Source organism: Amblyomma maculatum, chromosome 1 (genome assembly GCF_055883805.1).
Source record: "Amblyomma maculatum isolate TAMU_Amacu chromosome 1, ASM5588380v1, whole genome shotgun sequence".
Classification (NCBI taxonomy): Eukaryota; Metazoa; Arthropoda; class Arachnida; order Ixodida; family Ixodidae; genus Amblyomma; species Amblyomma maculatum.
Window position 1 is genome coordinate 307,653,689 of NC_139344.1, and position 15,496 is coordinate 307,669,184.

The 15,496-nt window shown below is 45.3% G+C and overlaps 1 protein-coding gene and 1 pseudogene across 1 annotated transcript in view; one reads left to right on the forward strand and one right to left on the reverse strand.

The window, feature by feature from the left end:
- Nucleotides 1-361: 361 nt before the first annotated feature.
- LOC146207019 (uncharacterized) lies at nt 362-1,353 on the reverse strand (annotated as a pseudogene).
- A 5,306-nt stretch (nt 1,354-6,659) lies between these two features.
- The window catches only part of LOC146207020 (synaptic vesicular amine transporter-like), a 34,776-nt gene continuing 25,939 nt past the window's right edge, over nt 6,660-15,496 (forward strand). The window contains exon 1 of the mRNA XM_084576084.1: nt 6,660-6,727. Within this exon, the coding sequence (XP_084432210.1) occupies nt 6,660-6,727 (68 nt within the window). The remainder of the gene's footprint in view (nt 6,728-15,496) is intronic.

The window sequence follows — 15,496 nt, forward strand, 5'->3', positions numbered from 1 at the left end:
AAAACGTCTACCGGAGCATTTGGAGCCCTGTATACACCCTCGATGAAGACTGTTTATCTAGTTTTATTTTGACCCATAGCGCTTCTACGCCATTTACATATGGAAGTACAGAAAATGCTATGCTGTCCTTGATAATTATTGCAACTCCCCCACCTCTGTCTTCTCGGTCCTTTATTACTATTTTATAGTAAGGAGGAGTAACTTCAACGTCGAGTATATCCGTATGCAGCCACGTTTCGGTGACTACTACTATGTCTGGTTCATATTCTATGATTATGCTCAATAATTCGACAATTTTATTTAATATGCTTCTGGCATTAACATTTATGACTTTGAACGGTTTTGATCCTGTTTTTCTGCGTCAATCGCTACTCCCAGAATGGGTATGACATTTGTACCTTTGTTTCGTAGTTTCGTCCCAGGCGTAAAGGCTTTTGTTCACCTTCATCTTATCGAATACCATCGTAACCTTGGCCCCGTTTTTCCTTTCGTCTGCAGTGGAATTCCAGAGGTCTTCCTTATATTATGCACTCTTTTAGAATAGTCCTCTGAAATGCGTATTTGCCCTCCTTTAAGCTTGTAGCAATTATTCATAATCTTAGTTTTTTCCCTAAAATCACCAATCTTAAGGATAACTGGGCGATGCTGTCCCGGAGACAGCTTACCAAGACGGTGCATTCTCTCAATGGTACTTAGCTTCTCTCCGAGTTTTACCTCAAAAACTTCGTCGTTTACTTTCCTCAGCAATGCTTCTTCGTTTTCATTTTCTTCTTTCAGTATACCTCTTATAATCAGATCGTTCCACCAGGACAGATTTTCCAAGTCATGAAGTGTTTTAGCTAGTGCAGCAATTTCCGCCTGGCAATCACTCATAGTAGTCTCAATATTAGATAGCCTTATTTAGGACTCCTCTAGAACCACGAGCTTCTCTTCGATGGAATCGAGTCTTATTTCCATTTTTACTATGTCTGCCTCAGATGATGTTTGTTTTTCTTGAATTACAGTAACTGTGGCCAATATTTCTTTTTGAGTTTTGAGAATTTCATTTAGGATAGCTTCTGAAACAGGCCCAGGGTTTTCCTCTACATCCCCTCAAAGCTTCAGCAGTATGCATACCAATGAAAGATAGTCATTGAAACAATCAAGCAGTGCTTGTGGACACGGCAGCACAACTAGACAGAGGTGCGCGCTACGAAAACCGTATCTTTTTGCACTAACCTGCACAAACAAAGGTACTTGAGGTGACATCACGGCAGGGCCGCCGTGTCCACTGGTGAACGTTGGTCGGGGCAGCAGATTTATAGCCGGCAGGCTCCGTTACGTATGTCGGTGGTGTGACGTCACTGTGCTCATCGAAGGTGCGCAGAGGACGTTTTCCACGAGGCGATTATCGGCCATACTTGGTGCACGGCGAGAGGCGTCGGCGATAAATCCAGGAGGCCGTCACAGCGTTTCGTTGATCGCAACTTGGGAATAAGATTTCTGCTGTCCGACGGCCTTTATAACTGTCGGTGTGTCGGAGACAAGGATCAGGAGCGATGCGCAAACCTGCACAAACAAAGGTACTTGAGGTGACATCATTACGGTAGGGCCGCCGTGTCCACTGGTGAACGTTGGTCGGGGCAGCAGATTTATAGCCGGCAGGCTCCGTTACGTATGTCGGTGGTGTGACGTCACTGTGCTCATCGAAGGTGCGCAGAGGACGTTTTCCACGAGGCGATGATCGGCCATACTTGGTGCACGGCGAGAGGCGTCGGCGATAAATCCAGTAAGCCGCCACAGCGTTTCGTTGATCGCAACTTGGGAATAAGATTTCTGCTGTCCGACGGCCTTTATAACTGTCGGTGTGTCGGAGACAAGGATCAGGAGCGATGCGCAAACCTGCACAAACAAAGGTACTTGAGGTGACATCATCACGGCAAGGCCGCCGTTGTCGTGTCGTATACTCATTCAGACCTTTTAGATGCGCTTTGTTTCACTGCATCTACACTACATCAAATGTCCCACCATTTGCGTTATCAAATTTTATCTTTGTGAATGGTCGTTTCTCATAACTGTTGCGACAAGTTTCATTCCTAGTAAATAATTGCTTAAGTAATAACTCAAAGATTAGTCTAGTCTTGTATCCACATTTTCTGTGGGATTTCCCAGTAGTGCTAGTGTCTTAATCTAGACAAGAATACTTAAAATTTTGGATGGCTAGTCTGAGAAAGTCTTGTCTTGGTATATGTTTCTTCGACTGATGCCATGTTGACAGTACTCAATTTCTACTTGTGTGTTCTAGTAATGCCAGGCTGTAGTTCTAGCCAAGCGTCATCTAGTAATCTTATTAACCCCTGCCAACTCTACTTGACTTTACTGAGCGCTAATTTCTTTTCCTTATGGCACTGTGCACTCTGTTTTTAAAGATTTAGACTTGATCTCACATGTAGTCAAGGTTGACGTAGCTGTGCATTGTTGTGAACTATATATCTAACAGCATTTTGAATAGAATTGAATTTCAGAGACTTTTTATGTTTCGTAATTAACGTACAAATGATATGAGCATAACTTGCAGAGTATTCGATTCGTATTCGTTCGGTTTTTAGCTACGTTATTCGTATTCGATTTGATAGCAAGAGTGTACTATTGGTATTCGATTCGGTTTGGAAAAAGTACTATTCGTTCACCCCTATTAAGAATTTTGCACAACTGACCCTTATGTTTTCAGTTATAGAATATCATTAGGTAGGTACGTGCACTTGCCGAATGAGCATGCTGCAGCTCTCTTATTTGTGCAATAATGTTGTTTCTAATAGGCATGAAGTTGAAACACTGCCACACGTTGCGATGGTTGGTGCTAACTCAATGTCCCAACTGGGACTTTTACTTAAGTCGTCCCTAATTCTTGAAGACATAGCGCAAAAAAGACGGGGACAACTAACACGGATGTAGACAGGACAGGCGCTGACAACTTTATTTTCGAGGAAAACCGCAGCACAATTTATGTCAAAACTCACGTGACACTCATGGGGCCTTATACTACGACCAAATACAGTTTAACAAAGGGCGGCCGACCCGGAAAAATCATAAAAGAAACAAGGGGGGCCGGAAAGCATTATCAACAGATTATATAAAACTCACTGTGAACTTATTACAACATCGTGGCCAAGGGATGGTGCCAAAGAACCCAACAACGAGCGAGCCTAAAAGGGCCCAAAACAAGGGAAGTAAAAGTAGAGTCATAGGTCAAAACCAGAAAAAAACGTGCGAGGCAAAAGCAGAGTCAAAACTAAAAACAGATAAAACGTGCGAAGCAAAAGCAGAGTCACAACTAAAAACAGATAAAACGTGCGAAGCAAAAGCAGAGTCAAAAATTAAAGACAGACGAAACGTGCGAAGCAAAAGCGGAGTCAAATCTAAAAGCGGACAGTCTGTGCGAAGCAAAAACAGAGTCATGAACTACAAACAGACCAAACGCGCGAAGCAAAAGCAGAGTAAAAAACTAAAGACATAAGAAACGTGCGAAGCAAAAGCGGAGTCATAAGCAAAATCAGACGATCCGTGGGAAGCAAAAGCAGAGTAAAAACTAAAATCACTCAGGAGTGTTTCATCTGTTTTTAGTTTTGACTCTGCTTTTGCCTCGCACGTTTTTTTCTGGTTTTGACCTATGACTCTACTTTTACTTCCCTTGTTTTGGGCCCTTTTAGGCTCGCTCGTTGTTGGGTTCTTTGGCACCATCCCTTGGCCACGATGTTGTAATAAGTTCACAATGAGTTTTATATAATCTGTTGATAATGCTTTCCGGCCCCCCTTGTTTCTTTTATGATTTTTCCGGGTCGGCCGCCCTTTGTTAAACTGTATTTGGTCGTAGTATAAGGCCCCGTGAGTGTCACGTGAGTTTTGACATAAATTGTGCTGCGGTTTTCCTCGAAAATAAAGTTGTCAGCGCCTGTCCTGTCTACATCCGTGTTAGTTGTCCCCGTCTTTTTTGCGCTACGTCTTCAAGAAACTGCTACCAACTAGCCCAAACCAAACATCTGTTGCATCAAACGTCCCTAATTAACCTTCCATTATCTATTTGAATTGGAAGCTCCTGGCTGGAAATTTATTTGAAAGTTGTGATATTTTATTCGCCGGGGCTCACTTCGTAAATGATAGCTCTTGCAGCAGGCTGGACGCACGTTTGCTTTGCTTTCAAATTTAGTAAAGATGGGAGTTCGTGGGAGCTGACAAAACAGCTGTCTGCAGCCAGCAGTTCGTTAATGACGACTGGTAAAATGACCCGAAGAACCCAGCATACCTACCTACTGTATTCAACAGCTTACAGATGGTCTGCAGGAAGAACATCTAATGAGAAAAAAGTGTACAATTATTTTTGGGGGTTTTCCAGGTTTTAGTTCAACATGTGTACTTCAAGTTAAGTAATTACATGGCAGAAAATTGTCACACGAAGCTTTTCACCTGTTAAGCCTTTTAACAACAGCAGCAAAAAAAAAAAAAAGAAAAGCATGCATTTGAAATGCAAACTTTAGCATGTAAGATGAAGAGGTCAATCAATTACAGAGTGTACTACAGCTGTCTTCTTGTTTCATACCAAGAGCGACTTGGGATATGTACAAGCTACACGCGTAGGCATCTCGAAAAATTGCGGTAAGCCACTAGCTTTTGGTGATAGGACATGACAACGTAAGAAGGTACCTCTGAGCAGCCGAGGTTGCCGCACTCGCTTCTTAAGCTTACATTCAAAAGCAGTAATAGATAAAGCCACAATCGTGATGCCGTGTGCGACTTTCGTCCGCAATGGTGAAGGCTTAGCGAAGCGGAATTCTCCCCTGCAGTATCTAGTGGATCTCGAAAGGAGACAACGTGCGGAAGGGGGAAGGGGAGCAGTCGCAACAAAAACTAACGCTGCTTAAAATAGTCCTGGTTTGAGCTACAAACAGTGCGCTCTCGATGTTTCAACGGTGTGTTACAATTGTGTCGAATTAAATTAAGATTGCACAAATTATTTCCGATTAGTCCAGCATGTTTGCCTGTACAGGAGCGTGTCGTCAAAGCGCCTGTTCTTCTCCCCTCTCAACGGCCGCTTGATCAGGCGCGCGAAACAGTACCATTTTGCATTCCAGGAAAACAAACTGGAGTCAGGTTTTTCTCCAAACACAGTGAAAACGTGGGTATTCATATTAAAGTGCAAAAAGAGTGATGGGGCTCATGATAAGCTTTACGGCGTAGGCGGTCTTGGTGACGATTGTCTGCGGCAAGCATTTTGCGTGAACGCGGGTCGGGTCATCCCACTTCGGATGAAAGTCCGACTTCTAGCTACTTTGAACAGAAGTCCGAATTCGAACAATTCAATTCATTTGCGGATGCTGTCGCTATGTAAATAATCGCCACGCACCCGCACAAGCGCCAGATCACATGTGCGAACTTTGCTCAATGAGACAGCCGGGGCTGTGCCCCGCGTGTGCTTTCCGCAGCCGCCGGTAGGTGGCTTTCAGTGGCACCCCTACAGGCGGTGCACGGAGCGTATAACCGGGATATCACTTTGGCGCGCGCAGTGGTGGTAATGCAAGAGATGACAAAAGTATTGAACAGTATTTAGAGAATTGTGGAGCCGATTTTGCTTTCTGGAATACGCACAGAGCAAGTCTGAAGTTGAATGCAGTCGAATCCACACATACAGAAGTCGTAGGGTATCAAGAAATAGCCGGATATGTTCGTAATTCTGTGTAGAAAAAAAAAATGCGCGGGTTTAAACATGGCTTGAGCCTAGTGATACAAGTGCAAGCTGTGTTAAGCATGCACGGCTTTGAGTAAGGGGGAAGCTCAAGCTTCCGCGATAGCCCCTTTAACACCGCCTTTTTCGGCGTATTTTGTAAGTTTTAGGGAAAGCAAATCGCAGTATACTTTTGGGCGTAAACCAAAGAAAAGTGGACTCCTACACTTAATCAGGTCGAGATCATCACCACCTTTTCGAAGGTCTAGCGGCCGGACAGGTTGACCTTGTAGGATGCATGGCGAAGTCAAGTAAAAAAAAAACGGCATCACACACAAGCCTAATAGTAACCATAGAAGCTACATTTTCTTGCTAGAGATGCGCTCCACGTGGTGGCGTAATGCCCCCCGGCGTCCAGGAAGTGCTGGCTGGGCGTTGTCAGCCCTCGTTTCGCTTCGATGCTGCAACAGATGGTGCTTTGAAACAGCAACTGCCTGTCATCAGATGTCTAATAATTTTACGAACGCTATTGTTGTTGGGGCAATCGCTTGAGAAAAAATCTGCGCGCACTATTCCTTCTCGCGACCACCCGCTCTCCCACCTTAAGAAGGATGACAATTTGATATCACAAGTTACGAAAAGATAGCTCTCGCTGTAAAGGAGGTGTGCGGATGTCGTTCTGTGGCACTAGTCTTTGTTCCGAGGGATCAATTTACCACCAGTTTGGCGCGCTCTCATCCCAGCCAAGCATTGTTTCAAGCAGCAGTGAAACAAGTTCTAAAAGAATCTTTATAATATTGTTCACAACGCTTTCGATGGATCAAGGTCTTCGCCCTCAGCCCCTTTCTTTTCGGATCACGCCTTCAGAGAGCAGAACACCTAGAAAATTTGTTTCGGCGCAGTGCCAATCCTGCCGGAGGAGCTGCTTCGCCGTGGGTCGAACGGGACGCAGTCACTTGGAATGGTGCTGGCCTCGAAGGCCTTCGTCGAACTACTCGTCAACCCACTCGCTGGAATGTGGACAACCCGGTAAGCAGGCCGGACGGCCCACTAAACAGACGCCTCAGAAATGTGTTCAAATGAATCCAAGCGTGTATGCAGGTGCCTTGCGCCAGACCGAAAGACGTCACAAAAATTGGCAACGAAAAACGTCTATAAAGCGTTTGTGGTAGGATATTTTCTTAGAAACGTTATAAGATGTCTCATAAAATAAACGCTTGAACAATGCGTGTCACTGCTTTCTGGCCGTTCGTGGAAACTAGCCACCTTGATAACAGATCATAGAATTCGGGAAGCATTTTCAGCTTTAACACTGAATAATTATTACCAACATATAAAACATACATGTATGACACATATTTATTATGTGACTCATCGTTAGCCTGATCTTCTTGGATATTCGAGGAGGCGCGCACACGTTCAGAAGACTGCTGTAATCAAGGCCCACATCAACGCTAACCAACTGAAGGGCCGGATCGAGGCAGCACTTGCCGTCTGAAAAACAAGGGCATTGGAGTGAATGGTGATACTTGTTTCAACACCGCTTTTATGATCGGCTGGCATTCGCACACGCGCACTTTCTTCCCAAGCTGAACTGCACGCTGCCGCTACAGTGCCCATGCCGCTTTAACCATTTTATAGATTTTCTCGTCATCATCATCATCATCATTATCATCATCAGCCTGACTATACCCACTGCAGGGCGAAGGCCTCTCCCATATTTCTCGACCCCGGCTCTGTGCTAGCTGCATCCACTTGACCCCCGCTAACTTCATCTGCCCACCTAACTTTCTGCCGCCCCTGCTACGCTTTCCTTCCCTTGGAATCCAGTTTGTTACCCTAAGCGACCATCGGGTATCCTCTCTTCGCACTACATGTCCTGCCCATGCCCATTTCTTCTTAATTTCCACTAGAATGTCGGTAACTTGAGTTATTTCTCTGACCCACTCTGCACGCTTCCTATCTCTTAATGTTACCCCTACCATTTTTCGTTCCATAGCCCTCTGGGTTGGCCTCAACTTAAGTACAACTCTCTTGGTTAGCCTCCACGTCTCAGCCCCATAGGTGAGTACAGGTAAGATGCAACTGTTGTACACTTCACTGTTGAGCGATACCGGTAAGCTGCTAGTCATAATCTGAAAGTGCTTGCCAAACGCGCTCTATCCCAATCTTATTCTTCTTGTTATATATTTTTCATGGTCCAGATCTGCGGTTACTACCTGTCCTAAGTAGACATAATCGCCTACTACTTCCAGTACTTCGCTACCTAATGTAAACTGCTGTTCCTTCCCGAGGCTGTTGAACATAACCTTAGTCTTCCGCATATTGATTTTCAAGCCTACCTTTCTACTTTTCCTGTCCAGGTCCTCAATCATTATTTGCAGTTCATCCCCCGAGTTGCTTAGCAAGGCAATGTCATCAGCATATCGTAGATTACTGAGGTATTCTCCATCTACCCTTATCCCTAACTGCTCCCATTCCAAGTCTCTGAATACTTCCTCTAAACAAGCTGTGATTAGTACTAGGGAGATTGTGTCTCATTGCCTAACACCTTTCTTTATGGGAATTTTGTTACTTTCCTTATGCTGAATTATGGTTGCTGTGCAGCCACTATATATGTTTTTCAGCACTTTCCCGTACGGCTCGTCTAACCCCTGATTTCACAATGCCTGCATCTCCGCCGATGTTTCAACTCAGTCAAATGCTTTTTCGTAATCAAATAATGCTATGTATAAGGGCTGGTTAATTCCGAGCATTTTCCAATCACCTGATTGATGGTATGGATATGATCGATAGTGGAGTACCGTTTCCGAAAACCTGCTTGATCCTTTGCTTGATTGCAGTCTAAGGACCCCGCCAGGGTGGCGCAGTGGTTACGGCGCTCGACTACTGTTCCCAAGGACGCGGGATCGAATCCCGGCCTCGGCGGCAGCTTTTAGATGCAGGCGAAAAGCAAGGCGCCCGTGTGCTGTGCGATGTCAGTGCACGTTAAAGAACCCCAAGTGGTCGAAATTTCCGGAGTCCTCCACTGCGGCGTCTCTCATAGCCTGAGTTGCTTTGGGACGTTAAACCCCACAAACCAAACCAACCATTGCAGTCTAAGGTTGTCCTGATTCTGTTAGCGATTACCTTAGTAAATACCTTATGCGTAACAGACAGTAAGTTGATTGGGCTGTAATTTTAAGGTCCTTAGAGTCCCCTTTCTTATGAATGAGGATAATGTTTGCATTTTTCCATGATTCCGGTACCATCGATGACACCAGGCACTGCCTATACAGGGTGGCCAGTTTTTATAGCACGATATCCCCCCCATCCATCAGCAAATCTGTAGTTATCTGATCCTTTCCAGCTGATTTCCCGCTTTTCATAGTTTCTAATGCTTTCTTGACCTGGTCCTTCGTCACTGGTGGAACGTTTGACTGTTTTACCCTGCCGCCAATCTCGTTACGGTCCTGACTACATTGGCTACTGTAGAGATCTGTATAGAACTCCTCGGCTACTTTGACTATCTTTTCCATATTAGTGATGACGTTGCCCGCCTTGTCCCTTATCGCATACATCTGGTTTTTGCCTATGCCCAATTTCTTCTGTACCGCTTTAGGGCTTCCCCCGTTCTTTACAGCATGCTCAATTTTCTCCATGTTATACTTCCTTATATCGGCCACCTTGCGCTTATTGATTAGCTTTGATATCTCGGCCAATTCGATCTGGTCTGTTGGATTGGAAGTTTTCATACTCTGGCGTTTCTTAATCAAATCTTTCGTCAACTTAGACAGCTTACCAGTATCCTCTCTAACTATCCTACCGCCTACTTCTACCGCACACTCAGTAATGATATCTCTGAAATTATTGTTCATTGCTTCTAGGGTAATATCGCCATCCTCGGTTAGAGCTGAATATCTATTCTGCAGCGAGATCTTGAATTCTTCTGCCCTCCCCTTCACCGCTAATTCGTTGATGGGTTTCTTTCTTACTAATCTGTTTCGTTCCTTATTCAGATTTAGGCTAATTCGGGACTTCACCATCCTGTAGTCACTGCATCGCACTTTCCCGATAACCTCTACATCTTGCACAATGGCGTGGGTTGAACACATTATGAGGCGAATTTCATTTTTAGTGTCCCCGTTCGGACTTTTCCATGTCGATTTCCGGTTCTTCCGTTTGATGAAGAAGGTATTCACGATACTCTAGTTATTGCACTCTGCAAACTGAACTAGTAACTCCCTCCTGCTATTCTTAGAACAAATGCCATAGTCACCTACTGCCTGGTCTCCTGCCTGCTTTTTCCCTACCTTGGCATTGAAGTCGCCCATTAGTACTGTATACTGCGTGTTTACTTTTCGCATTGCCGATTCTACATCTTCGTAGAAGCTTTCAACTGTCTGGTCATCATAACTACATGTAGGTGCACCTTCAGTTTATACCGCTAATTAGGCCTAAATACGATGACTGCCACCCTCTCATTAATACTATGGAATTCATCTATATTACCCGCTATATACATATTGACAAGAAAACCTACTCCTAGCTGTCGCCTCTCTGGTAAGCCTCGATAACACAGTACATGCCCATCCTTCAGTGCAGTGTATGCCTCATTCGGCCTCCTAGCGTCACTATGCCCTATGACATCTCATTTCAAACCTTCTAGTTCCTCTAACAGCACTGCTAAACTAGCTTCACTAGCTAGGGTTCTACGTGAAACTTTGCCTGGGTCAGTTTCCAATGGCGGCCTGTCCAGCGGAGCCAGAAGTTCTTAGCACCCCCTGCTGCGTCACAGGTCTGACCACCGCCGTGGTCAGTTGTTCCGCAGCCGCTGGTGACTGAGGGCCGGTGTTTTATGAAGCTTATCATGAGAGGTTGCGGCCAATTACTGCATCAGGGTGGCCAACTTCTGTTCTGGCGAGGGAGTTCGTTGCCGGAGGTGGTCACTGGCATCAGGTCGCACCCGAAACCTGTTTATGCAATGCCATCGACACGCGGATTTTTTTTTTAATCTTGTGGAGAATTGCGCGGCACCGGGATTTGAACCCCGGTCCTCTTGCATGCGAGGCGGTTGTTCTGCCGCTACTCCACCGCTGCACTTCTTGCTTCTTAATATTTTCGGAATTTTCCATTTGGCATTCGCTACCCATTACTGGGCAAGGCTCAAAGAGAGGATAACCGATGGTCGCTTAGGGTAACAAATTGGATTCCAAGGGAAGGAAAGTGCAACAGGGGGCGGCATTAAGTTAGGTGAGTGGGTCAGGTTAAGAAGTTCGCAGGTGTCAAGAGTTTGCAGCTAGCACAGGACCGGTTTATTTGGACGGAAATCGTTGAGGCCTTCGCACTGCAGTGGGTATAGTCCGGCGCTGCTCTCATCAAGTCTTGTCAACATTGCATCCCTGAAAGCGGGGCATTGCAAAACCTTCGCCTAAAGAACGCTGGGTTTCCTGAAGAAACCATTACATCTGTGGCTGAAAAGCTACTGAAAGAAGTCAGAATCGGACGGCGACAAAACCGTGAAGATCCCCATCGGCGTACTCGACTTGTGGCTATGCCCTATGTGCACAACGTGTCGCACCGTTTAAAAAAGTTAACAAAAAAGTGCGGCATCGATCTTGTATGGACTGCCCCAAGAAAGCTTGTGCGGCTGTGCCCTCTTGTGAACGGTGCGGCAAGACAGCCGATTTGTGCTTAAAAGCACCAAACGCAGTTCGTCCCGTGCAAAGTCAGTGTCGTGTACGAAATCCCGCTCACGTGTGGCAAGGTTTATATTGGACAGTCAGGTCGATGCTTAAATGAAAGGATGAGAGAGCATCGTTTGGCTGCGGGATCGATATCAGCTGGGGGGAATCTCGCTGATCACTGCAAGCGGTGTCTCATCAAAAAACACTCCGGCGACCCAAACCCCGTACCCTGCACACCGATCCTTCGAACACGCGCCTACTAGCAACCAATAAGGCTCAACCAGAAAGGGAAATTGTCGAAGCCCAATGTATAAATAAAGAAGGCCAAAACTGTGTCAACACTCCATCTGTATATTTATCTGATAAAGAGCTATCGTACGTTAAGCGTGGCACCCTCACTACGCATGTGTGATGTGCACTTTGAGATCGTATATATGACATGTTGCTTCAATAAATGACAGTTGAAGACTAGCGTCTGTCCTGTTCATATGATTCCTCCTTCATCTAATGTCCCTTGTGTGTTATAGAAGCGCTAGAAAAGATGAGTTCAAATGCTTTCCAACTCGCCCAAGTTTCCGCCTTATTAGGTGACGCAGGCATTGCGAAATCAGGGGGTAGACGAGCCGTACGTGAAAGTGCTGGAAGATATATACAGTGGCTGCACAGCAACCATAGTTCTGCATAAATAAAGTAACAAAATTCCCATACAGAAAGGTGTTAGGCAAGGAGACGCAATCTCCCCAGTACTATTCACAGCTTGTTTAGAGGAAGTATTCAGAGACTTGGAAGGGGAGCAGTTAGGGATAAGGGTAGATTGAGAATACATCAATAATCTGCGATTTGCTGATGACATTGCCTTGCTAAGCAACTCGGGGGATGAACTGCAAATAAGGATTGATGAACTAGACAGGAAAAGCAGAAAGGTAGGCTTGAAATTCAATATGCAGAAGACTAAGGTAATGTTCAACAGCCTCGGGAAGGAACAGCAGTTTACATTAGGTAGCGAAATACTGGAAGTAGTAGGCGAATATGTCTACTTAGGACAGGTAGTAACCGCAGATCCGGATCATGAAAAGGAAATAACAAGAAGAATAAGATTGGGATGGAGCGCATTTGGCAAGCACTCGCAGATTATGACTAGCAGCTTACCGGTATCGCTCAAGAGGAAAGTATACAACAGTTGCATCTTGCCTGTACTCACCTATGGCGCTGAAACGTGGAGGCTAACCAAGAGAGTTCTACTTAAGTTGAGGACAACCCAGAGGGCTATGGAACGAAAAATGGTAGGGGTAACATTAAGAGATAGAAAGCGTGCAGAGTGGGTCAGAGAAATAACTCAAGTTACCGACATTCTAGTAGAAATTAAGAAGAAATGGACATGGGCAGGACATGTAGTGCGAAGAGAGGATAACCGATGGTCGCTTAGGGTAACAAACTGGATTCCAAGGGAAGGAAAGCGTAGCAGGGGGCGGCAGAAAGTTAGGTGGGCGGATGAGGTTAAGAAGTTCGCAGGGGTCAAGTGGATGCAGCTAGCACAGAACCGGTTTAATTGGAGAAATATGGGAGAGGCCTTCGCCCTGCAGTGGGTATAGTTAGGCTGATGATGATGATATGTTTGTAAGTATAATGTAGCCAAATAAATGTGCAGAATTTCTGGACTGCAGGCAATTAATATAACGATCGAGTGCAAACATTTTCTCAAGGTTATGAAAGTTACGTAAGCATTTCAATGTTTTTATGAAAAACGATAAATACGCGCTGTATTAGCGATGGCAGTCAGCAGTCAGTTTCAGGCTACAGGTCCAGTTAGGAATCACTTGACATGTATGATGAATGCAAAACTTGTTGCCATGAAAGAAATGCAGCAGTCATTAGGCGTTGTTTATTAAATATTGGACATGCGAAAGCATGACAAGCTGAAATGGACCACGCGTTTCATCAGAACCAACAGTAAGTTATTAAAAGATGCATGCACCACGCGGATCTCAATTTAACAGCAAACATACCAGTTACAAAACATACAACGCCATTACACTTCATGTGATCTACACTGCAAAAGTTTTCATGTCTTCTTAAGGCTACACACAGTTCTGTACTACTTACAAAGTACATATCTTAAAGCCCCTATTTACCCAAATATAGCCTGACAACCTTAGTCACAATGTAAAACATTAATCTTGCTAGACTGAAATCCTGAGGCTGAATGTCCTGAAATCTGGTTGTATTATGACTTTATGATGCTCCAACAGCTTTCATTTGTAAAGGCATTTTCTCTATAAGCGTAAGATGGGGATTGTCTTAATTAAGCCTTATCTAAAACAAGCTCTGATATGGTATGCAAGTGAAATGACTTGCATACCATATAATAATCGTAGACCAAATTACAAAAGGATATGCATGAGGCGTTTGTTTCTGGCAACAGGGTAACCCGAACAGTGAGAGTTCATCTTTTAATACTACAGCTTACTTCGTTTTTTTGTGTGTGATCATTTACATCACTCCAGCATCACAATTCTGATCTGAAACACATTGGATGACCTAGTATATGTCACTTCAAACTAGCACACTCTTTTTCATCGTGTCACTATCACTATTCACTTTATCCTCAAGGCTTTTTTTTAACCCCCTACAGAGATCGACTACTTAGCTACTGCAGCTAGGACGCAATCACCACGAAGCGCCTGCGCCCCGATGTTGCCGGCTGGCATCATATATGCATTTTTCCACGTTACTTTAAAGATAGAAAATTACGCCGTTTTAGCCATTAGAACATTCACCGCGCGCACTTCTAGTTAAAACAATTTATAATGAACTATTTCATGCTTAGCAAAAGACAATGTTATCGGGACGCGCGGTAACGGGGCGGGCGACCGTTGCCGAGAGCCCGCGCACCTGCAAGACGTCGCACCGATAAAGCTATTTTGCAATTAAACGTTTTGAAAAGAATGTGATTGCAAATACGAAATGCACAGAAGCGGGGTCGATCACCACTACTTTAGCTGCATGGTGTACAGTTTTCGCTAGAAAATTCGCCCGGCCGGCCGACGAACAGGTCAAACCGCGTTGACGAATCTCGATTGTTTTTGTTGCTGAGAGACCTCAGACAGATCTAAACAGAAGATCAATTCAACTATCTTTTCCCTGGCAATTCATGCAGTGTGACAGACTAGTTCGGAAACTTCTTCGGGACTTGTGGCGTACATGTGTTATTTGTTGATTTGGCTGCCATTTTCACGGCGTCACACCGCGCTTAAAGTTAGCCTTGCGCTTCGCCAGCTGGCAGCTATCGGCCCATCGGCTGGTAGCTGCCCTCTGCTTGCGGTGCGCCGCGGCCCGCCGGCGCTCTCGAAGGCATGGGGAATCCAGGAACAGTCTAGGGAAAACACGCGTGCCTCACAACCGGACCTGACGTCATAAAATATCATGTGACCCCTCACGTTGTTGACATGAATAAAGGAGTGGGTTTCGAGGAGCCAGTACTGCAGGTGTCTTCAGTGCTTCAACAGGTTGAGGCTCGATTGGGAGGGGGGGGGGGAGAAGAAGACGTCCGTGGCGCGTTGATGGTGAGTGCATTCCAACAATTCGGGACAAGATTTTTGTGTCGCCTTCGAGTGCATGCGTCTTGGTGGATAGCTTCTGCTAGAGCTGACCAGTACAGAGCGCCGGGAACCGGGCCACTGCTTTCTTCAACTGTGCTTGCGAATAAAAATACATGTAGCACACAATACGTGGCCCACCTGGGGCCCGTATGGTCAAGTTGGGCTAGGGAAACCACATTAACACCCATGAGGGCCCCCTTTAGCGATCAAACGGGCGAGCACAAATTGGGCTTGCCCTTGCTTTTTCAATCTGGGCATCATATAGGCGTGGAAAAGGCTAAATGAATACATATTCCCACATCTGGCCCTCAAGGGTCCCGTTTGGGGAATTTTAGGAATTTTTTTTTTTGCAAAGGACATTTTGGCTTTGTGTGGAAAAATCCTGGGCTAATCTAAATGGGGCTGCCCACTCAAAAGCCCTATAAGTCACGCAATGGCCGAGGTGAGGTTAAATACGGGCATTCCCGCCCAATACCTACATGGGACTCTTGAGGGGTACTCGAGGGAAGGTAAGACGGAAATGTTGGATTCAT